The sequence below is a fragment of the Cygnus olor genome, chromosome 1 (assembly GCF_009769625.2).
Source record: "Cygnus olor isolate bCygOlo1 chromosome 1, bCygOlo1.pri.v2, whole genome shotgun sequence".
NCBI classification, from domain to species: Eukaryota; Metazoa; Chordata; class Aves; order Anseriformes; family Anatidae; genus Cygnus; species Cygnus olor.
The window spans coordinates 79,261,849-79,286,657 of NC_049169.1; the positions used below are offsets into that span (position 1 = coordinate 79,261,849).

The window sequence follows — 24,809 nt, forward strand, 5'->3', positions numbered from 1 at the left end:
GATCAGGTATTTCAGTGCCTGAGAATATCTTTCCTATTTGTCTGAGTATTTTCCTGAAGGCAAATGTAAAGGCAAACTTTACATACCATTTGCACTCCTCATGCAACAAATCACACGAGCCGAAGAGAAAATAGTGCTTTTTGAAAGCTTGTAGCTCATAACAATTGACTGGACAATATAGCACACATCTCTGTCTATTTTAAAAGGGGAAAAAAAATGCACGCACACACACACTCATCTCTAAATAACTGGTTTTGCAATATAGGAATGAGAGAATGTGTGCATAGCAGCCCTATTCAATCCAAAATATCCATCTCTCCAGATGCTGCATATTTATAGTTCAAGAGATAGGACCAACACAGAGCTTTCCCGTTTATTTTAATGAAGGATTAAGAACTGATCAGAAAACTATCTAAACCATTCAAGGACTTTTTCCCCTCTTGGCTAATAGCAGTTTGGTGTCTCCATAAGGACTCAACAGTAACTGACGCTTTAAGCTGCATTTCAGCTGTTTAGATGAGAAACAGCTTTCTATTTTGCTCTCTATATGTGCGTCTGTGTTTATTAGTCGTGTGCTGCATTCCTAGAAGGCACTTACCAAACACTTGAAATTGCAGCGTAAGAATAGTTTCTCTGCTATCCTAGCACAAAAGTGAGTATATCTTTTCACCTAGATACAGATGTGCAGAGAATCCTTTGATCTCCAGCTCCTACCAGGGAATTTAATGTTTGGGTTTGAGGAGAATGGAGATTGATTCAAAAGTCATGGATAGACTTCCTAGGGTCTGGCACACACACACACACACACACACACAAAAAAAAAAAAAGCTCCACTGAAGTTAGTTACCTGAGACAGGCAAGGTCTAGAAATTGGACATTTTCGCTTTGCCTGTCATAGGCTCTAACTTTCCCTGAGGGCGAGCATGCTATGTATGCTGAGGCTGGTTCTTGCAATCCCTGCTCAAGATTTGCAGCCCCTTTTGTTATATCTGAAGTTTCTGGTTTCCCTCTTAAAATAAAACCAAGAGTCTCCTTTGCTTTTTCCTCTTGAATCAGATTCCTTTAGCACCTCATATTTTTCTTCTTCTGTTTTCTTGCCAGGAACTTGAACAACAGAGTGCGGAGCAGGAGGAGAGAGGAACCTCAGGACTAAAGCAAGCTATAGGGCAAGTAGGGGTGGGGGAAGGAGCAGGCACAATGGTAAAAGCAACAACTTTTGGGACAGATCTACTGCTTACAAGACACCCTTCCCCCCCCCCAATTATACTTCTTCAAAGAAACCCTTTCCCCCCCCCCCTCCCCGCCCTCTTAGGACCCTATTAGAAAACGTCAAATTTCCCTTACCGTGGTAGGAGTAACCATGGCATCCGTGTGAATGTTTCCAGAAAAGTCGACATGAAGAGAAAGGTGGATGTAAATATGTTCATTCAAAGTCACAAAGTTGGTCTGCTTGGGTTGTGCAGAGCTGCTCTATGGGAGAGGAGCCTTAAACTCTGAGTCCCGTGAACATAATCTGCTCGATTATAACAAACCAGCTCAGCCAGATGGCTCTGTGCTCTGCAGATTAACCCTTTTATTGCCACACTCTTCTTTCACTACCTACCATTTATAATAACCTTGCCTAGCTGGGGAGTTTCAGAGAATGAGGTATTTTTTGAAAACGACAAAATTGACATAAAGGTTATTTTTTCCCTTGTGTGCTCTAAAAATCCCCATCATGTCCCTGTTTTCTTTCTTTCTTCTTTCTTTCTTTCTTTTCTTTCTTTCTTTCTTTCTTTTTTCTTTCTTTCTTTTTTCTTTCTTTTTCTTTCTCTTCTTTCTTCTTTCTTTTCTTCTTTCTTTCTTTCTTTCTTCTTTCTTTCTTTTCTTTCTTTCTTTCTTTCAATCCAATTGATGGTTTCATTCCTCTTCCTGGTAAAATCTTTTCTTATTATTAAGAATGGTATTAGCACCAGGGAACATTTTAGAGAATTCTTTTGTTAAATCATAACCATCTCTTCCGGACTGTGATTCTCAGAAGACAAGTATTTTATTGCAGGAATGTCTCTGCGTTTGCACTCTAATGGTCCATCCACTCCTCTCTCTCTTTCTTTCCCCCCCATCTCCTTCTGTCTCCCACACGCACACTCACACACATACACATGCACACTCTTGGTCAAACTGCAAGCATGTGTTTCTATTCTTACCCATATTCAGAAGTCATTATAGGACATGTAAAACAGGTGAAATAGAGAAACAGAACTGCAGAACTGTAAAGCCGTAAGTCTCCACTCACTCCTTCCCTCTAGCGCTTTTATTTATTTATTTATTATTTATTATTACTAAATCTTGGACACATTATTTCTTTAGTCATCATTTTTGTCAACCCAAGTTACTCTCCACAACACAAAGATACATGTTAGGAGAAATATCCATCTTAAGAATAGAGCTCAGGGTGGATTTGTATCCAGATATTGCTCCTGTTTTGATTTGCAGATTAGTCCATTAAGAAAAGGATGGTGAGTGCCAAAAACATGGAAAGTTCATCAGCAACCAGCAGTGACTGGTTTCCAAACTTTTTATTTGGAGTGATTGCTCACAGAGATGGCTGATAAATTTAGCTGCATGCCTCTAAGTCTCCCTCTAAATTTACTTGCTTAAGTCATCTTTCTTTCTATTTGATTCAAGCATAATTGAGCAAGTCATAATCATAAGAACCTGCTTATATTATACAGTACTTAAAAACTTACATTACCTGATTGTTCTTTAGTGAATACTCCTTTATAAGCTCATGAACCTTTCTCTTTTGATTTAACAAAGAATGTTTTCCTCTTTCTCCTCCTTTGTAAGGATGATTAGCCCTCTCATGCTGTCAAAGCATTGTACCATCTTCTTTAAGACATTTAAATCTACCTAGATAGTTGTCATAGTTTTATTAAAATATCTTCCACTGTGGATTGAAACATGGCAGGTATTGCAATTGTTGTGGTGCACTTTATCACTATCTGATTTTTCTCAACCATTAAATAATCTATTTAGGAAACTCTGAACTCTACATATTGTATCAGTCACATAAATCCTGCCTGAATTGCTTATTCCCTCTAACTGTCCAGATGCAGAAGGAAAGAGAGATCTTCCATCACTGATTCCTAAGAATATTCTATTACAAATTGCTGCTCTGCCAGTCCACAAAAACAAAACAAAACAACACAGAGGTCTTGATCAGCTCAAGAGTATTTTTGTCTTCGCTCTTTGGTTGAATGTAGTTTCCATTTTTTAGATCTTTCTCAGTTAAAAGGAAGGGAAAAAAAAATTATGCCTGTCCCCCAGCCCCAACATTGTAGTTGGATTTGAGAAATGCCTAAAGTATTACTCAGCTTTTAATCTCCTGAAGTAGACAAATAATGCTAGAAATAGAAGATTTTCCTATTGCTTGAGAATGTTCCCCCAGAGGTAGGCAAAGGGTTAAGCATCTGAAAGCATCCCTAGCCTGGGGAACTTCCCATTTGCAGATAGCCCAGCAAAAAGAAGGCAAATAAATAGGTTACAAGTAAATGTCCTAGGCATAGGGGCTGCCTACCTCTGATGGGAGGCACATCTGCTGGAGTCAGGCAGTTTACAAAAGTCGAGGGGTTTTGCCCTGTACTCGTGTCTGGGTCTGTGGGCAATCAGAAGCCTTGTAATATGATATGTGACACCTTAATCTTGCCAAATATGTGTGCACTGCAAAAAGCATTGTAGACTGTGTTTCACAGCTTTAGAAAATGGAGACTTGTTGGTACTTGCAGTTTTCCACACTTTTCTCTAAAGATGTTTCTGTTGTTCTGAAGTGTTTTATCTAGATATTTTATATCTTCATCTGTTCTTCTAGGTGGTTTATATTTTGTTTTTTTGTGTTTGTTTGTTTGTTTTAAGGATAAGCCTTAATACAAGTGGATTTTATTACTATTTTTTTACATTTTATGACGCACGATAAAGGTCCCAAATGATCATTATTTTAACTGTAGTCCTTGGATGTGAGGTTCTGACTTCCATCCAAACAAAATCATGTTATTTTGAACAAGTCTCTGTTCAGTCTTGAAGAATTTGAAATATTGCTCTGAGCATGTTGTAGAAAGTCATCTTCAATTTCTGAGGATTTTAATTGGAATAATTACTATACATTGATCTGCTTAATTAGGTCCTTGATTAGAACATGTAATCTTTTATATACTTTGAAGACATACGTTTTTCCCCACATATTAAGATACCGCTAATTCCACTTTACATTAATAAAATAGAATATTATAGAGAAGATATGCATGTTAGTTTGTAAATGGATGAACATTTTCATTGGGTTTTATGTATGCCTTGGGTCGTTATTAAAAGCAAGGAGTTGGTTTTCCCCGTTAAACATTAGCTTTTGCAACAGCACCACTTTGTGGTTGAATTCCCTTACAGATACTGAAAGGGCAATGACTTCAGGGATATTACATTCAGCAGGTTTGTGTTGTCCTCATAGTGGTTTTGAAAACATCAACAAATACACTAGACTGCAATGGAAATATCTTCCAGCCATATGTTTCTCCATTTATGAGAAAGTAGTTTGAAAAAGATAAACAAACAAACAAACAAACAAACAAAAAAGATAGAGGCAGAAGATTAGATCTGAACATTTTGTTTAAATATGAACATCACTTTCATCCAAATTTCCAGTATTTAATATAGAGTCTGATGACAGCTGTAGAAAAGATTTTCAGAGGTAAGGGTTGTAAATGTTCATTAAAATGAAAATGAATCCAAGCATAGTTTTCTGTAATTGGTAAAAATGGTGGTGGGAAAGGTTACTGAAAACAAAACAGAGCAAAACAAAACATTATTTAAATATTACTCTATGAATGCCAGGGGTACCTTCATACCTGACAGAATTGCTGAAACCTGAATGAATTTGGCCTTCCATACACTTGCATCAGTTCTGAACTTAAGCCATCACGTATGCTTGAGTTGTAGTTTTCTGCATCTCCCGTATACTCTAACACCCAATCTAGACAAATTATAAATATTAAAGAGAAATTCCAAACAAGATTCACAAACTAGGTCAAATTGATTCTGATACATGCTTGGAAAGTTGTCTTCTGCAGTTTTTCTTCTTCATTAAATAATTATCTTACAAGTTCTTAAAAAATGATAAGTTTATAACAATTAATGGGACAGACCAAAGATATACTGAACAACATGTACCAGAGCTGCAGGCGTGCCAAGAGGTAAGACAGAAAAAATGCAGGGCAAGAACCATGAGTTAGGATCACACCCTGAAAGTCATTGTTCAGAGATATTCTTGAAAGCAATATTGTTCACGTTGTTAGCTCTTATACGTAGTTCATTGTAAACCTATTTTCTTGAGTGAGTATTACCAAAGGGAGATTAAATTGGTTTCTAAATTAACTACTAATTAACCTCATAAATGACAATTTTATGCCTACTAAGTATAACTAACACATCCTCATGTGAAATACTTTACACAAAAAAAAAACATAACAGTATTCAGGCAAAAATTTAGTGTTTTACAAATAATTATCATTTCAGGATTTCCCTGTTTAATGAAATGGAATCCTATATTTAAATAGAGCTATATACCAAGCAATATATGAGAGGATACACAGACTTAATATACAGCTATGTTTTGGCAATAGGCTTATGAATCTTTACAAATCTTCTCTAAAAATGACGTGTTACATCTCTTCTCAGTTTGGCTCATATTTTGGACTTGTATAATATTTGTCTTTTTCTGATATTATCTAATTTTTCCATATACAATATTTATTAGAGAAATAATTAAGAAACATTGCAGCAGAACAAGTTTAGTTGATGATAGGCACCATTTCTGGAAGCAAGCAAACAAAAAAATCTTCTTCTTAACAACAGGCATACTTTTAGACTCTACTCATTGGTTATGATTACCAAATTAGTTGAACAGAACTCACATGACTATCTGCAAAAAAATAAAAAGTAATTTCTTGCTTACATAAGTGTTAAGAACTGAAAAAAAAAAAAAAAAAAAAAAAAAACCAAGTCAAATTAAAGCTACATGAAGAAGTTAGGTGGCAGTACATGTTTATGCTGGAACTGGAAAGAAAGCCCTACAATTTTAATGATCACAGATAAGATATTTGGAATCATGGCATCATTCTGTTGCAAGGAAGATCTGTTCTGCACTTAGGCACAGAGGTGCCTAGCCTGCAAGATACATGAAGAACTCTGGTAAGTTATGATATGGGATCCTTTTCTGACCAAGTGCAAGTCTAAGAAGAGCTGGAGGATGACAGAAACAATGATCAAATGTGCAACATATTTTAAAACATAACATATGAGGAAAACAGGAAATTGGAGATGTTTGCCAAATAAAAGAGAACTTGGGAAGTGTTATGACTGAATACTTCACCTCATATAGAAAGCTCCAAATGGAAGAAGAGACCACCAACTCATATCCTGAATGAGTGGTACAAGAACTGATGAGTTTATGTTGTAAAAAGACATAATCAAGTTAGACACGAGGAAAAAACAGAGCACAATGTCCAGAATATATTGCCTGGAGCTGCTGTGATGTCTATCTAATTGAAGGTCCTTATCAACAGAGTAAAGAAATCCATCAGGTCTTACATGGCTTGAAATGATCCCGCAGAGGGACAAGGGAAGGTCTAGGTGGTCTTTCTCTGACCATTTTTTCCCATGACTTTGTGACTTATATCACCTTTGGAAACAAACTCATTCTGGAACATCATGTCCCCAGTGCTCTGACCTAGCTTTTGAAGAAACTCCCTAGTGAAATCCTTTGGGAAGTTTCTTTTAGACATCCATATGGCTTGATTTGGGACACAAAAGGGCTTTACCACCGAGGAAGTGGTCCATTGTAGACAGCAGAGCTGCTTAATAAAACTCTGATATATACTAAAATTCCCCTAGCAAGGCAGTAAACTTCAGTACTGTTTTTTGCTCCTATACTGATCCTTCTGTGTTTGTGAGGTCCAGTGAAACTGTAATGTCTGAAGAAGATTCAAAGAGAATGAAGGAAATGCAGAAGACACTTTTTTTTTTTTAAATTTTATTTCCAAAAATAAATAAAATAAAATAAAATAAATAAAATAAAAATAAAATAAAATAAATCTGCCACTAAGTGAAGCAGTTCACAAGTGAAGGGCCTACTAGTTTGCCTGCATGTGAGCTGTGCTTCTTCAGTTCAAGCATGTAACCCATCACTGAAATGAAAGGCACAGTTCCACACAATATGTCTGATAATAATCCAGCCACAGGGAAATGTGTCTCTGACTACTGTGTTTACATTCTAAATCTTAGTGTCAAATATAGGTGTTTTATATTTTTTTTTTTCATTTTTAGTTTTTTCCTATACAGGAAGAAATAGAAAATAAGACAGATAAAGGAAGGTAACATCATAAAACACTTGAGGAAAATACATAATTCCCAGCCTTGCTCACTCACTTTCAACAGCAACAAAAGTTAGTGTAATGATGGAAATGCAATTCAGCCATAATAGTTTTCTTTATTAATATCTGTTTAGGGTCTTTATGTTCTACAACTGTCTTTGCTACAACAGAAATGTTCTTCATTCAAAGAACAGCTGATGAGTTTTTTTTTAATAGGATAAATTGGCTTTTGAAGTCAGTGGGACAATTCTCAGCAGTAGCTTGTATACCTTTTAGTTAATATTTGTGGGTTCTGACCTTACAAGTCACTTTTATTTGAATTAAGACAATGTTATTCAAGCATTTTATCTGATAGATGCTGATGTCCATTTGTCTGAGCTTCAACATTTTGATTCTCTAAAACCTTACTGTGAAAGCACATCTGTTAGAGGATGTGCAGGACAACAAACGTGGTGTGGATCAACTTTCAGGCAGCCTGAAACTTGAAAGTTCCATTTGAACTAGTGCAGATTTATAAGCAGGGTGTTTTAAATGGTTCTAGGCCAAAATACTCTCTCTGTCAATCCAGGCCTATCTTTTAAGAAAATAAGATATTTCCTAAACTTAGGCAGTATGTTCATCTGTCTGCATAAATACTTATTCAATATAAAACATTTAATGTATCTTTCTATAGTGTTAAGTTTAAGCTCACCATGATTGTCTGCACTAGTGAACTGTTAGGAAGTCCCTTGCTTGAACTGGTCTTTTTTCAAATGATGCTCTCCCCTGCAGATCCCAGGCAGTGTTTGGCAGATGGTCTGTTCCAGGGGCTATCCACAATAGGCAGTGTGTATACTGCTGCCCTCTTGAAGAAGTTCTTTAGCACAAATATGGGCTACTCCAAGCCTATTGGCATGGATGCCCAGCAATGCTTAGTTTATTGATGTTAGATATGAGTAGGCAGTTGGGATCTTCCATGAACTGTAGGAGTAGGATCCAAATGAGAATTCATTGATATGAACTATTGCAAGAGTCCTGGTTCAGCAAGTGGCATGAGCACAAGTGGAAACACGCAAGTCCAGAGTCTGCTCTCAAGACCAGATTTGCTCCCTACCTGGATTGCAAGCTGGCAAAGGCAGCTTCTAGCAAGGCCACAGATTTCCTCTTAGAACATGTTGGTCTCCAAGCACCAGAGACTGGAGGCATCATATAATGCTGAGCCTAGAAAAGGTATTGGCTGGTGCCCTACCTGCAGCATAAGATGCACAAGAGGATGGACTGTAAACTTACAGTCAACAGTCAAGAACACTCCTTAGGAGCTGTTTTTTTTTTTTTTTTTTTTTTTAATTTATTGTTTGTTTGTTGTGTTTGTGTGTGTGTGTGTGTTTTGTTGTTGTTGTTTTTTCCCACTGATATATTTCTTTCTTTTAACCAAGATTATGGAACAATTGACAGCCCTTTTTTTTTTTTTTTCCCCAAACTCCAACTTTCTCCAGGCAAGGAAAAGGAAAAAAGGCAAAGAAAGCAAGCAGCAAAATCCAAGAGGATTTTAAAATTATAATTTCTTCTCAATTTGAAGACATGGTGGAGTGGCATTGCCAGGTTTTTGACCCCAGCTCTCATTAGAGGAAGAAAGGAACAAGAGGTGGAATGGAAAAATTCAGCATGTTCTTTTCTTTGAATAGTACTATTGACAGTTAAGGCTGATTGTGCTTCAGGCTGTTCATGCCCAAATTTAAGTTTAAATTAATTTCTTAGTTCATAAACTAACTGTAAGTCTGAATTGTGCTAGTCTCTCTCTCTCTCTCCAAGGCAGCTAATATCAAATACTGTTCTGCTACATGGTTATGGTAAAGCTCTCTTCCCAACTGTTGATGATGTAGACCCATGCCTGTGATTGTATGGAAGATTCCTAATCACTTGTTTTGTTGTCTGTCATGTGTCTCATTCCTGTTGTGTGTGTAGTTGAGGCATTTCTTTATCGAGTATCACAAGGACCAGAATAGCAACTGAGGCTAATGCGCTGCAAGGAAGGAAAAAGAAGAAACCATGTGTTGAGCAGAGGACAACAGAGTGTTGTTGCCCCAGCAAGATGGGTGTGGTCACTCTGTTGTCCAAGACTGGCAAAGTCTAATGCATGAGTCATACAAGCTTGGTCACACAAGCAACAATAGGAATCATAATAGGGCTTTACAACTGTTACAGGGTCATTACATGTATGTTCTCTCTAATACTCACACAGTTTGATTTTCTTCTGTGCTTTACTGTTTAAATTAATGGATTTTCTCCTTGCTGAGAAGTTCGTTCTGAAGGCAATTGCCCAGTATGTATAACTTTTTTCAACAGTCAACAACATTTGCTAAAGACAAGCTTTATCCCTGTAGGTTTTCATTTTGATATAAAACAAGACCTCATTATGTTGTATAATTAAATACGTGTGTAGTTCCAATACCTAAACACCTAAAAGTGTTAAGGGTGGGTTTCATCACACTATATATATTATATGCAAGCATCTTGGCTTTCCCTTAATTATCATTCTCTTTGCCTAAACTGTATGAAGTGAATAAGATCAGTCTTTTATCCTGAGAGCAAATACAACTTTTTTTTTTTCTTCTTTTTTTTTTCTTTTTTCTTTTTGGATGGCTAGCTTTTCTGAAATTAGAGATTGTTACTTCAGCAAGGCAGTAGTCAGTGTTGCAGTAAAAATGCAGCTGATAAAAACAAATTTTTCAGCTCTCATCAACCCTAAACAAAGCAAAAATCTAGGAATCACTGATTTACTTACGGAAACATGATTGCAAGGTGGAAAGGCTCAGAATATTAAACAAATAATAATACGTTTAAATTTCTCCATACCAAACTCCATATATAAAGTGTTACTAATGATTAAGCTCTCATGTGCTTTGTGGGAATTAGAGCACTTTCTTCATTATACCTTGATAACTTCCCTGCATCTTCCCTCAACTTTTCTGTCTTCCCCTTCTTTTGTACAAGCCCTCTATTTTCCTCAATGTCTCAGGAAACAAATTGGTGTTGTACTGTATCTAAAAGAAGAACAAATTGCAGTTCTAACAGAGCACGTGAATAAAATACAAAAAATCTTCAAAAAAAAAAGCTTGAATGTTTCCTAGCTTGTAATGTAGTTCTAAGTCGTCCCCCCACACAATGGCTTTTGTCCTGTGATGTGATACCTAAAGCAAGCTGTAATTGTTTCACTTGGAAAAAAATAACCATGCAACATGCCTTACTCTGCACTGAGAGAAATGCCACGTCATTTTTGTTTCTCAAGTTCTTTAAGGGCAGTTTCCATGTTTCAGTGTGCTTTTCCCAGGGATGGCATTCTGAATCTGCTTAATAAAATGAAGAACATTCAAAACTTCAATGGAATTATTGTTAGGTTACTTATTAAAAGGCAGAAGACATGTCCCTACTGTGGAGCTTGATTAGCAACTAATTTTTTGTCAAAAGTCCTGAATAACTTTATGGGATATACACAAATAGATGTTGGTGGGGGAGGAGAAGAAGGTGGTGGTGCAGAAAAGAGAGAAGTCATGTTCTCCTCCTAAAAGGGAGATGACTCAAAGACTGCGTTTTGCATTAAGGTGTCTGTACTTACTAAGAAGTTGTAACACTGCATATGAACAGATGTGGCAGCCCAGATATCTGATGGAGTTGTATGATCTGTGTTGTATGATCAGGGTGTCTGTATCAGACATTCTATGCTTATGAATTTGAAGTTGAACAGAACTTGAGCCTTGGGCTAAAATCTCCTGTGGTGATGGTGTTTGTTGTTGTTGTTGTTTGTTTGTTTGTTTGTTTGTTTTTCTGGTCTCCCATTGCAACTGTTGTTCAGTGCACAGGCTGCTATTGCTGACTCCTATTTATAGACAATTTCACCTTCTCATGCTCTGCGTGTGTGGGACTGAGTGCATAGTACATGTTCAGTGGTCCCAACTAACTGCTTAACACATCACTTACCCTTTCATAAGATGAATACTGGTTTTTTTTTGTGTGTGTAAAAAAGTAAAGTGCAGTGATAGAGTGCATGGTGGATGAGGCAAACAAGAAGAGGAATGAAGGGGATAGACAGCTGAAGAAATAAATATTACTCAAAAGCACAAGAATATCTGCAGCTAGAGGAATTCAGAGAAACAGATCATGCTTTGTGCAAACTGCTGAATGTTCAAAATCTTGTCAACATGCAGAGGAAGGTGATATGACTTTGCCTCCTCTACACTGGTCTGAGGCACAATTCTTTTAAAAATTATTTCACACTACCACCTACTCAGGCCAGTTGTTAAGAGCTACAATTGAGTAGTCATCCTCTATACTAAAAAATGCACCTAGATTCCAGCTCTCACATGAAATATATTCCTTGGACAGTAATCCAAGATTGTCATGGAACAGTTGCTTCTGGATTTGAACGTTTCAAAAATCTTGAATGAGATGTTAATTTTGTCATTGCATTTTTAGAAAATTGAGAAAATTGAGAAAATACTTTTCTTTCTGTGGAAAAAATGATCCCGTTTTATTAATATTTTTTACTTCTGAAATCTTTGGTAAAAAGATTATTTTAGACTTGAAACATTTGTACATGAAAGGATTCAGTTCTCAAAGACCACTTAGAAAATAAGTTAGCAGTGAAATCAGTCTGAATCATATATAATATATGATCATATAAGTATTTTAAGGTAAAGAATTGGAAAACTTAAATGAGGATGACGTAACTTCAACACTTACCTATTAATTCATTTATAAATTGAAAGAATTGATTAATTGATTATTAGATTTCCACCCTGCCTGTACAAGAATGTTAACTTCATTTGATCACTCTGTTCTGGTGTAGTGCAGTATAAATGATGTGGAAAATCTGACCCTGAATATTTTAATAATAACTTCTACCAAAGCAAAGTTGGGGACCACTGACATATTTTGATGTTTTTGACCTTGTCTCCTTGTAACTGAGAAAAATGGTATAGACACTCAGATCTAAGATTTAAACAAAATGTCCAGGACTTCCCAAGCACACAGTGGCATTAAGCAGTGGATATCTTGTGGATATCTTGTATTATGGATGGATATGACTGAGACAACACAGCCAGAAAGTATTCAGCAGTCACAGGACAGCATCTGAAAGTAGGCACAAATTGACCATCTTTGTTTTACTGCAAAGACCCCCAAAGATCAATTTTTCTGCAACTCCCCTGTGCCTGCAAGCACAAGACAGGCAAGACTAACATTTGGTATTAGGATTTAACATAACAGAAGTAGAAGTGGAAAAGCACACTTCAGGCCCCAGGGAAGTGGATAAACATTACAATCTCATGCTGGTGGATGGTTGTTTTTCTAAGAAATGTCCTTACTTGTGGTCTGGGTTGTCAGACTAAAGATGTGAAGCAAAACGGTCTTTTCATTCCACTAGATATGAATACAAAACTCTTTCAGCTTTATGCTCGTTGAGTAAATGAACTGACCTTTAACTACCTTGTGACCAGCAGAGAGGTAAAGCCCTTTATCAGGTTTCAGGCAGTTCAGAAGCTCTCTTTATGCTCCAAAGTTAGTGCCAAATTGTTTAATGCACACTGAGAATAAAATTATTTTACATTCAACTAAGTGCAAAATGGATGAAACTGGTGAATATAGGGCACTTTTTTGCTCATATTTTATTTTTTCTTCATTAGCACATTTTAGCACATTTATATAGAAGTGGTCACAATGCAAAGTGGACTCCTGCATTTGACTACTCGTTTAAGTTTCTATGGAAAGCATTGTGGTTTTTCTTAGGAAGAAAGATATAATTTTCCTCAAACTAATTTGCTTATTCACTTGGGGGAGGGGGGGTAGGGAGGAGGGAGGAAATAAAAAGCTTCTCTTGGAATCTAATATAAACACTAAAATATTTTTTCAAGTAAATTGTTTGTTTTGAGGGCAGTTTCACACTAATCAGGCTCTCCCTTTCTTCTGTAACATTCCTGGGAACTGTAATTCAGGTATCTCATAAAAGTAGGTTTTGACGCAGGCCGTCTCATTTAATGATGGATTGCATTTAACCTGAAGGTAAAAAGAATGTCAATCACACACATCAGAGCACAAAAGTGTATCTCAGGAGACAACATTCAATCAAGATTTCAAAAGAGTGGCGACAGGAGATCATGAGTAAAGAGAGATTGTGTTTAACAAAGCTGAAAAGAAATATGCTCACTTTCAGAAACTGAAATCATTTTTGTTTGGTCAGAAAGTTAAATGACAAATATATAAATGAAAAAGTGATATATAGGCTTTATCTCTCTATATAGGACAAACATTTTTTGTTATATTAACACATAATTTTTCCTTTTAACAGTCCTTAAAACATTAAAAAATGTTGTTGATGAGCTTTTAGTTTCTAATTATGTGCACGAGAGGTGTTTTTGTCATTTTGTAAACATGTAAGACAAATCTTATCAATAACACCATTATAAAATATTATATTCTGTTAAAATATCACTAGTAGTACTTATGATGCATTTCTCCATATATATTTATTTCTATCCCCTTTTAGGATCACTTGCAAAATTGAGGAAATGTTTTACACTAAGTATTTTGCAATTTCTGACTAGCTTCATTGTACCCACAAGCTAAATTTTAGCATTTTGCTGTTTTCTGGTGTGTTTTTTGTTTGTTTGTTTGTTTGTTTGCCTTTGCCTAAATCTTAATGTCTTATTTTTTCCTCTCCTCTTAGCTTACAGACCTTTGCATTCCCTTCCCTTCCCTTCCCTTCCCTTCCCTTCCCTTCCCTTCCCTTCCCTTCCCTTCCCTTCCCTTCCCTTCCCTTCCATTCCTTTAAGCCTTTAAAACAACAAAACCTCAAGCGAGTTCTTGGAGACATTAGAAGACTTTTTAGAAAGGTCTTAAACTCTGTTAGTTCAACAACACATTTAAGCAGCTGTTCCTTTCATTTGGTCAAAACACAGGAATTTATAATGTTAAAATTTGCAGCTCTCTTATTTTGTGTGTTCTTTATCAAAAAAAAAAAAAAAAAAAAAAAACCTTTTATCTTCTTTAAACGCATTGGGATTTTTTCTTACAGAAAAACACCAAATTGCTTCATGGGAAGAGCACAGGATTAAGGAGGCTTTGTTGATTTAAGAAAAGGCATATTAATTTATTGCAGGTGAAGACAGAGTCTTTATCATCTTTGCTTTTGCAACATGCTTGCCTCTGAGATTGTTTGCACTGTTATTTTAACAGCTTCTGTCTTTGTTTTTAGTGGTGAGAAGTACAGCATATATATCACCTAGTGGTTTTCAAAGGTTCATTTCCATTTCTATTACATCATTCCATGATGAAGAACTAAGTCTTGTGTGGTCCTTGACATGCATTTATGTATTTCAAAACATTCATCTTTCTTCACAGGACTGTATACATACAGTTCTGTCTGTCTGTCTGTCTTTTGCTACTAAAGCAAATACATATTTAGTTATTAAAGCTAACCATGTTTAATTCTATCTAACTAGTATTTTTATTCCTCACTCTTCCTCTCACCCAGTGACAACTTTACTTCTTTAATCAATATAGGTATGGAATGCAAGAATTCCAATTTTAAAAGTGAAGATGTGAGTGGAATAAGCTGAAGTAAATTATTCTGTGGTCAACGTAAAACTAGAGCTGTGAGGAGCTGGGAAGAACAAAGAAAGGAAGTAATACTGAGTGGACAGGTTTCTGCTACCAGTGAGGACAGTGCCAAAGCTCTGGAAATCTTCCCATAGGTTTTCTGTGGAACCTCAGAATTGCACTCAATACCAGAGACAAGTGTAATCTGGCTACTGAGTGAAACAAAAGAAATAAAATGCCAGCACAGGCTGGAAGCTGGCAGAAGTCCTGTTCATTTACTACTGCTTCAACTCATTCACAGTTTTCTTTCACAGGGTTGATTCTGAAAGAAAATTGCACTGTTGTTGACACAAGGATGCAACTGAAGTGGGCAAATGGTTTGTGTATCACCACTCCAGCTTGTCAGTTTCTCATATACAAACTGCAAGCCCTGTCCTCCAGGGAGGTCATTTCATTCAGCTGATGCTCTGGCCATGGAAAGGTTTCTCATTGGGATCAAGGTGCAAATTGTGATCAAATCCATTTAAACCAGTGGGTTTGTGGTAGTGAAAAGTAGCATGCATAATGTCACACTTGAGGCCTTTAAACGTGGTATTCAGTCTCTTACAGAATCATCTCCTGTGGTAGCCAAAACCAAACTAAAATTAAAAGCCAGGATAGCTCCAAGACAGTCTTCTGGAGAGACCTCAGGCCTCTCTGAAGAGACTTTGAGATTCCTGGAATGGCCTAAGGTTAAAGACAGTGTAGAAACAAAGAAAATTTATGGGAGGTGGACTCCATGGAGTTTCTCCATGGACGCTGCACGGAGCCAGGAGATTCTAGCTAACTTGCTCCACTCACTTCTAAAGAAGTTGAAGAAGCACTTTCTTTGCTTTGAAGAAGCAAATGTCCCAGACCTCATCTGTGAGGTTCCTTATCCTGAGAATGCTATATGTTAGAGGGGGGTAAGTCTCCAACGGTTTTTCAGAGCTGTTATCCTTAGGAAGAAGGATAAGCCAAGTTAACCATTAGGGAAGATCTCTTTCTTTCCAAAGACATCTAATTGACGTAATTTTGTTTATTTATTATTATTATTACTTGATCACAAATTATGCCCAAGGAATGTCTGACAAAAGACGCTCCAAGGTTGCTGCTGGTTGGCCTGTTGTGCACATATACATTCCCAAGTTTTGATATGTGTTCTTCTGCTTACTTTTTCCTGTGTGTAAAGTAAGCTTGGATTCCCTTTGATTAAAATATATAAAATATTAATAGACTTAAATATAATCAATAAGCAAAGTTACATATTAAAATATATTAATAATATGTTTATATTGTGTTTATGGTACTTATATATTTTTATTATATTTATTTAAAACAAATGCATTCATTACTATTTATTTATTGCATATATATACATGTTTATACACACTTACATATTATATATATGTATTATTTCTCTTTCTGTGAAGATAAGTGATTGGAGAAATCTAGCTGTGTTAATTAACCTCAATATCCAACTGAAAGAGAGAAAGCGCACCATAAACAGTTCACACCAGATCCTAAGTCAGTCTCAAATGACTGTCCATTTACTGTCCTGATTCACATCACTGGCTGATCTCCTTTACTGTATCTCCAAAAAAAAAAAAAATTTAAATTAAATTAAATTAAATTAAATTAAATTAAAATAAATAAAATAAAATAAAATAAAATAAAATAAAATAAAATAAAATAAAATAAAATAATCCTCCAAATATCTTTTTCCTCCAAAGGGGGAAAACTAGGTGTTGCCATGTAAACTCTAAAGAAGAGAGATGGATTAAAAGACAACAAACAAACAAACAAACAAAATCCACCTGAAAAAAAATAATGCAATTTTCCTGGATTTCACCACCGTTTTAAGAGAGGTAGTAAAAATGTTGTGAGGTCTGTGAATATATGAGGTATGTGAATGTGTGTATATGACGTGTGTTTTTCAATGAGATTTAGAAATGTTGATTTTTTATATATCAGTTGAAAACAGTTCTTCTGGGCTATATTGTATCTTCACCCAGTGGAGAATCAGGTTTTGCTTTCACATTGTAAAAATAAAATAAAATAATAGTAATAATAGGAAGATCTGAGAGAAAATAACCAATTAGAACTCTAAAGACTCTGTTCTCTAGCACAGTATCTCTACAAGGGGCTTAGCAGACCAGGATTCAAGGATTGGAAACTGGGAACTAAACAAGAACTTTGTGTTTCTTCATCTTGTATAAATAACCCCTGCCTTTAAAATGTACATCTAATATGGTATCAAAGATTCAGGGTACTTAACGCTTCCTCTCTGCAAACTGAAAATGAGCACTGTATGTCACAATGTATATGTGGGCCTCTGGGAGTCTTCAAACTGTTACTTTTTTTATAAGATTAGGATTATTAGTCCTGGTTTTTTAGAAGACTTCTACCTATCCAATAATTTCACAACAATGTGAAGTTTCTGTGAACTTCCCATTGCTATTGAGTTGTGATATCTTGTATTTTCTCAAATCTGTGATGTTCTGGAAGAAAGACTGCTGAAACTGCCTAATGAAACAGGTGTTGTTTCTGTATGTATGCCAGAAACCTTGATCCCAGGACTGTATACTCTACTTTCAAACAGGAGTTCTTTAGAATGCCATGGCCAAATGTCAAGATGCAACAAACAGTTTCAGTTTCTATAGTAAAAACAACAGTTTACTTGTGACCATCATGAAGGCTATAAAAGAATGCAATCAAAACAATGCAAAATATGCAATATAGCCCACAGCCTGTCAGTTAGAGCAGGCTCCTGGAGTGTGGGAAATGGCTAGATTTCAGATCAAGGTCTCTTATTTTTCAGTTGTGCATCCTAAACTGAAGTTAGAGTAACAAGGCTCATCTTAATTGCACAAAATCTGAACTTCTACCAAGTTTGTCTGCTTGTTTGTTTACTTTTTACACTAATGTCTAGGGATGGAAAAATCATTTCCTGCCTAAATTAGTTTTAAAAAGAAAGATCTAAATGAAATATGGTTAAGGCTTTTCTCTCTTCTGTAATTACTGATCTTGCAGCACTGTCAAAGAAAAACATTTAAAACCTCTCCTCACACCTCATCCAAATCACACCTCAACCAAATTGTGAACTGAGTTAAAAAAGATGTTAAAAATGTTTTTAAAATGTTTTAAAAGGTTAAAAAAAAATTTTTTTTTTTTTTTTTTTTTTTTTTTTTTTTTTTTTTTTTTTTCCTCAACTTATAATCCTTTAGGCTTTTTTTTTTTAATTTTATTATGTTGATTTTTTTTCTTTTCTTTGCACCCTTCCATCTTAACATCTCTGTGAAGGACAATGGCTATTCCCCCTTTTTTTTCTGGAAAAGGTATAAAATCTTTGCACACTTGCAAGGAGATTTTTCTTTTGTGCTTTCTTTCCATTTGCTTCCTCCCCTCCTCCCACACTGTTTCCAAAGTTTAAAATAAATGGAAAATATTTGAGGTCCAAAGAAGTCAAGACACAGACCAATATCTGGCTGTTTAAAAAAAAAAAAAAAAGTCATACAAACTAGATTACATTTCAAGAACAATCAATTATTGGGAGTTTAACCTCATAAAATTCACAATATAACCTGAAAATATATCTTTAACTAACTTTATTCTTCTGAGGGCTTAAATTGCAATCAGTCAGGCCTTAAAATGGCCTGTCCTTTTATGTCCATTAAACTACATGATCGGTTAGCTGGATGTCTAAATATATGATCACACAATCAGAGAATATCCCTGGTTGGAAGGGACCCACAAGGATCATTGAGTCCAACTCTTGGCTCCACACAGGACCACCCAAAAATCAGACCCCAAGTCTGGGAGCGTTGTCTAAATGTTTCTTGAACTCCATCAAGCTTGATGCTGTGACCACTGCCCTGAGGAGCCTGCTCCAGTGCCTGACCACCGTCTCAGTGAAGAACCTTTTTCTAAGTAATAAAAGTCTGGAAATGCTCTTATGTACAGTGATAACCTGTTTCAGAAAGTCTTTCAAAACAAGTTGTACCCAGACAAAACTCCTGATGTTCTCCATTGGGACAGCTTGAATGTGGATTCTTCCATATTCATGAAAGCCTTTGCAGGGTTAGTTCCTTAGACACCTACAAATCAGATGCTGCACTGTCGACTAGTTATGTGATTATGCTTTCAGTCTTCATACACTTAACACCATCCAGTTTTTGAAAAAATGTGGCATTAAAATTCCCCATGCATGATTGCCTTGTTGCTGTTCGGGAATCAGACATGAGAATTTTTCATTGTGCATTAACATGTAGAAGACGAGAGTTTCCGTGGCATTTTTTCTATAGGGTTGAGAAATGGGATAAAAGAATGAAGGTTGAAGCTATAATTCCACAGCCAGAGAGGGAGTGGAGGGCCAGCCTAGGGATGACACGCTTAATGCAAGGCATTCTTCTCGGTGGAAAGACTTTAGCATACATTCCAGAAGGACTCAGACTGACATTGTGACTTGAAAATACCACAGTCCCTTGCACTTTGAGAGGGTACTTAAATTGACACATTGGCTCCCTTCCAGGAATATTACAGCATATTAGTAGAAAGGAAAGGCTTTCCTTTCTAAGAAGTCATTGTAATTTTGTAATTCAAGATGTAGCCAAAAGTGGGCACAAATTTGCACAGTATAGCTTCTGTCCTTTGTGACTCAGTTTTTCATGTTATATTCAAATAGTGGAACAGGCTGCTGTCAGAACATGCTGGACTTTTTATGCAAGTCTCCATATTTGACTTATTATAACATCTTGGGCTCAAGAAGATACTGGCTTGCAAGCCACTGCCAACTGAGTCTCTTTTGTTGCTGGCACATCCTGATCCCCACCCCTCCTCCACCCAGTAGTAGGGAAAACCTGCAGGTATATACCTACCTCCTCCTATCTTTGCTGCTGCCACCACATTCTCATCATTAATTCCTGTCAACATGTGAGGTGAGCTGAGGGAGTCCATAAATTCATGCTTCAGTGATTTCCTCTGCTTTATAATTAGACTTCCATTCATTATATAAATCAAATACATACATAGTCTGCTGGATCAGAAGCAGTAAAGCTGGTACAGGAAAAGCTTACATCTGTCTCTCACAAGCTCATACAGAATTCTGTTCATCTGAGCATGGTCAGACACCAGGATCCAGCAAAGGGGAGGCAACCATTAGCTGTTTGTGTGGGGAACATCTCCAACACTTCGATTGAGACATAAGTCTTTCAGACATGTTACTGGTATGATCCTTTCCATGTGTGAAATGCTTCCACTGAGCTACTGATAGTTTAAATACTAAGATAGTAAAAGATACAGTCACCTTGGTTTAGCTGTAGGAATTACTTTTCAAAATGGGGATAAGTGGAAGGGGCAATATTTATCTTCTGGTACAAAACCCGCTTCGTAAAGAGGTGGCAATACATCAGAGAAAGAAAATAACAGGGGGTTCTTGTATGCATTAAAAGATGTGCATGTATATTTAGTTAATACAAATGTTTAAACAGATGCAGGAATATTATAAATAATAAATTTTTTATTTCTGAGAGTATTTGTAGAAACCTAATATTTTACTTAGACTCCAGTCATATTTGAATATCCCTAGTCTATTGAACAGTGTCCACTTATTCCTTGGAAAAGTAGTTCAATTGCTCTAAACAGAAAACAATCTCAACATCATTTTGATGGGACCCCGTAGTCCCCACTGACTCTGCATTCTGCATTTCCACAGCTGTAGATGGTAATAGGATTTGGTTAGCAGAATATTCTGGGTTTCCTAACATGGCCCAAGAAGTGGCAAAATTACAGAGACACTTCACACCTCATGACCATCCCTGATAGATAATTAGTAATAATTGGAGAATTGTAATAACAGAAAAAAAGCCACTGCCAAACCCCTTGGGGTATTGTAGGGTCTAGTTAAATACAAACTAAAAGACCGTTAAAAACACTTCATAACAAGCTTTTAAATCAAGCAGATAGAAGTAATTATTTAAACATCAGGGAGGGAGACGAGTGATAAAACTAAAGGGAAACATTGGCACAAGAAGAAATGGGTAAAACCTAGGAAGGAATACATCTAGGCTGGAAATTTGATAAGCATTCCTAAATTTTCAATGACAGACATTATTGCAAAGGTCTTTCAGCAGGAGCAAAGGGGAAGTGAGGCAATAATACAAGCTGTTTTTAAATACTGTGGTTTTATTACAAAGCTTATAAGATGTTCCCTGAGAATGCAGTTGTTAGGGCTTGAAGAAGAAGAGAAAGGGAAAGGGAAAGGGAAAGGGAAAGGGAAAGGGAAAGGGAAAGGGAAAGGGAAAGGGAAAGGGAAAGGGAAAGGGAAAGGGAAAGGGAAAAGAAAAGGGAAAGGGAAAGGGAAAAAGAAAAGGGAAAGGGAAAGGGAAAGGGAAAGAGAAAGGGAAAGGGAAAGGGAAAGGGAAAGGGAAAGGGAAAGGGAAAGGGAAAGGGAAAGGGAAAGGAAAGGGAAAGGGAAAGGGAAAGGGAAAGGGAGAGGGAAAGGGAAAAGAAAAGGGAAAGGGAAAGGGAAAAAGAAAAAGAAAAAAAAGAAAAAGAAAGAAAAAAGAAAAAGAAAAGGAAAAAGAAAAAAAAAGAAAAAGAAAAAGAAAAAGAAAAAGAAAAAAAAAGAAAAAGAAAAAAGAAAGAAAAAGAAAAAGAAAAAGAAAAAGAAAAAGAAAAAGAAAAAGAAAAAGAAGAAAAAGAAAAAGAAAAAGAAAAAGAAAAAGAAAAAGAAAAAGAAGAAAGGAAAAGAAAAAGAAGAAGAAGAAGAAGAAGAAGAAAAAGAAAAAGAAGAAAACAAAAAAGAAAAAGAAAACGAAAAAGAAAACGAAAACGAAAACGAAAAAGAAAAAGAAAAAGAAAAAGAAAAAGAAAAAGAAAAAGAAAAAGAAAAAGAAAAAGAAAAAGAAAAGAAAAAGTTCAAAAGTTAGCTGTCAAAGTCTGTTGTTTTTTTTGTTTTGTTTTGTTTTTTTCTTGTAGAATGGATCATTAGTGCCAGCAGCGGGCTACAGGCAGGCATAATTGCTACTGGAAGAACTGCTCAGTTAAGAGAACTAAGTGCCTTGACAATTGTCATTGCATCTTGGCCCGGCATATAAGAAAGACACTGTTCATCTCTAGGAAGGCTGAGCCTCCTGAACTGAGTCCTGGTAAAGCTCAAGAGGACCACCTTGCCTGTCAAACATTGTCTTTCTCTTTACTTGGCTCTAATATTGCAAATCTATGTATTTTGATTTAATGGCTGTTCTGTGCATTTCACTTCCTTCCTACATAGCTCTCCAGAGCTGTTCTTTTCAGCTCCTTCATCTGAGCCATTTTATCTCTGTTAAAGGTCTCCTCTAAGACACTCTTTTATTAATATTGCTTAGTCTGCTAATTGCCCCAGAGGACCATCCATCTTATTCTGTTGGTGTTCAATTAGTCTGAATCTTGGGAACACATTTTTTTTTCCACATAATACCCCTCTTCCTTTCTCCTTCTGCTCCCTCCTCTTTTCTTCCCCTCCACTCCATACCATCCTTCAGGAAGCAATATATTGTGCCCTCCACTTACGTCTCTGGCTTCTAGCCAATTTTGAAATCTAAATCCCTGTTAGAGTTGCTGACACAAATGATAAAATAGATCTTAAAATGGGGATGGGGTGTAAGGAACTAATGAAATACTCTGTAAACACTGCAAAGCTGTAATGAAAATGACATACCATTGAGCTAGTGGCTTGTTGAACATACTGACCAAACAATGGTGCAATCCTGATGTTGAGCCATAGGGTGGAATTCCTCTTGGCTTGTATGAGTATCACTTATCTCCAGCTGAGGGAAGCTTTTGGCTGGCAACATTGCTGTATCCTCTGGGCATGTATTGGGCTTTGATTTTTCCATTAACCTTCCCACTTGCTATATAACAGTCAAAGTTCTTCTGGAGATGTAAAAATCCATTTAGGTGAGGGCCAGGGTGGAAGGATGGAGAGACAGAATAGTGTATTGGAGATACACTTGGTTACGCCCTATAAAATGCATTTTAATGAAGAGTGTGTATGTCCTTCAAAACACAATAAAAACAGTTCTAAAAAACCTAGTTTGTATTTTCTGCTTTTAATTTTGCTATGCACGCTGTTCTCTGAGTTACTACTAGACCTCTTCCCCCCCACCCCCCCCACCCCCCCCAGGGAGCAATGTTTTCAAAAATATAGACCAGTGAACTAATTTTATAGATCTAAACCTCACAACAAAATCAAATCTTGGTTTCCTGTGGCAGTTCAAGTCACTCTGCTTGCTGTTGTTTCAGCTTCTGTTGAAGGTCAGGAGCAAATACAGCACTGCTCTGAATAAACCCAATCAGATGTTGATATCAGACACTAACTGAATGTGATGACTAGAGCCTCCTTGTAATTTAATCATTCCTTATTGCTTGCTGGTCTGTGTATTGTGGGAAAGAAAATGGATCCAGCTAAGCTACTATATCATTTCCCCATGGACATCATGTGGAGCATAGTATAGGAAAAGCTTTGCTTCTCTTTGCCTAGTATGCTCGTAAGGAAGTATACATAGCTCAGTATGGAGAGTAGTCAGTGATGTGCTGAGTCCTTTTCCCACCACAGCTGATGGAGACATGGGAGCAGATTATTACTAAAAAGCCAGAACCTGTTCTTGGTCTGCTACAATAACATCCCAGCTTGCATCAGGACATGGGCAGAGCAAGAACTGAATCCTCAAAACCTGGAAAGAGAAAATCTTATTAAATAAAAAGTAGTATACTGAAAGGTGTACAAAATTGACTTTATAGTATAATTGCTGGTGCTTTTCTCCAGGTTGCTTCATATTTTTCTTTGTATGTGTATCTATAGATATTTAAATTGACATTTTCACCAATTTCTGTCAACCTTAAGAAAAAAACAAAAACAAGCAAACAAACAAACAAAAGAAAACAACCAGCAGTTTAAATTTTTTACTTGTTTTAGTTGTTTGGTTTGTTTGTTTGTTTGTTTCTCCTATACCACTTTTTTGTTGCAGACTACAAGTGGTAAAACATGAAACAGACAAAAAATAATCTGGAAGTCAGTTGTTAAAATAGATTTTTCAACAGTCACAAAGGAAATAGCTCTTAATCAACTGGTAAATCATTGCAAGTTTGTTTATAAGGAAATTGCACCAGAAATTGTGAAATGAATATTTTGTCCAAAATGTATCTCTTAAAAACCTGAAATATTTTTGAACTGCTTTCTGTTATACAGTCAGTAGGAAACCTGACTCATTTCTCATTATGTGGAACATCCCTTGCCATTACAGCACCCTGAATTATGCTTACTGGTCTGTTTGATAAATCCTGTGTTTTCAGACAGCCATTCCCTCTGCCTTAAACTATTACTTAAGCTATTAATCTCTTCATCATGTGCCAGTTCCTTCAGCCCCTTGATCAGTGTTGTTTTTTCCCCTCTGAACTCCATTCCATTTGTCTCCAGTACATTTGTATACAGAGACTTGAGCAACCATCAAAGGAACACAACTGCATCTATTAAAATGTGCCTAATTTATGTGCAGCTGGAATATGTTAAGAAAAAAATTAAATTACTAATTTTCATAAGTATTATGATAAACAATGGTGTCTTACCTTATATGCAGGATATTTAAAACTTTCTTCTCACATCCAAACACATAAGGCTTAATTTTACTCCCTAGAGTTATTCCCTCAAACTCCTAGAAATTACTTGTATCAGTTAAGATAAATCTTTATTACAAGTGTTCACAAGGCTTTGAATATTTTGTATGTGAAATGAACATATCTGCTAGTTTCTATACGTTTTCTTTTGATGTGTCTTTGACA

General features: G+C 36.2%; 1 protein-coding gene and 1 long non-coding RNA gene across 2 annotated transcripts in view; one reads left to right on the top strand and one right to left on the bottom strand.

The window, feature by feature from the left end:
- NTF3 (neurotrophin 3) overlaps positions 1-1,676 on the bottom strand; it is a 61,325-nt gene extending 59,649 nt beyond the window's left edge. Inside the window, exon 1 of the mRNA XM_040566051.1 lies at positions 1,345-1,676. Within this exon, the coding sequence (XP_040421985.1) occupies positions 1,345-1,362 (18 nt within the window). The 5' untranslated portion in view covers positions 1,363-1,676. The remainder of the gene's footprint in view (positions 1-1,344) is intronic.
- Positions 1-24,809, top strand: part of LOC121074239 — a 192,610-nt gene that overhangs the window by 73,043 nt on the left and 94,758 nt on the right. The window lies entirely within an intron of this gene.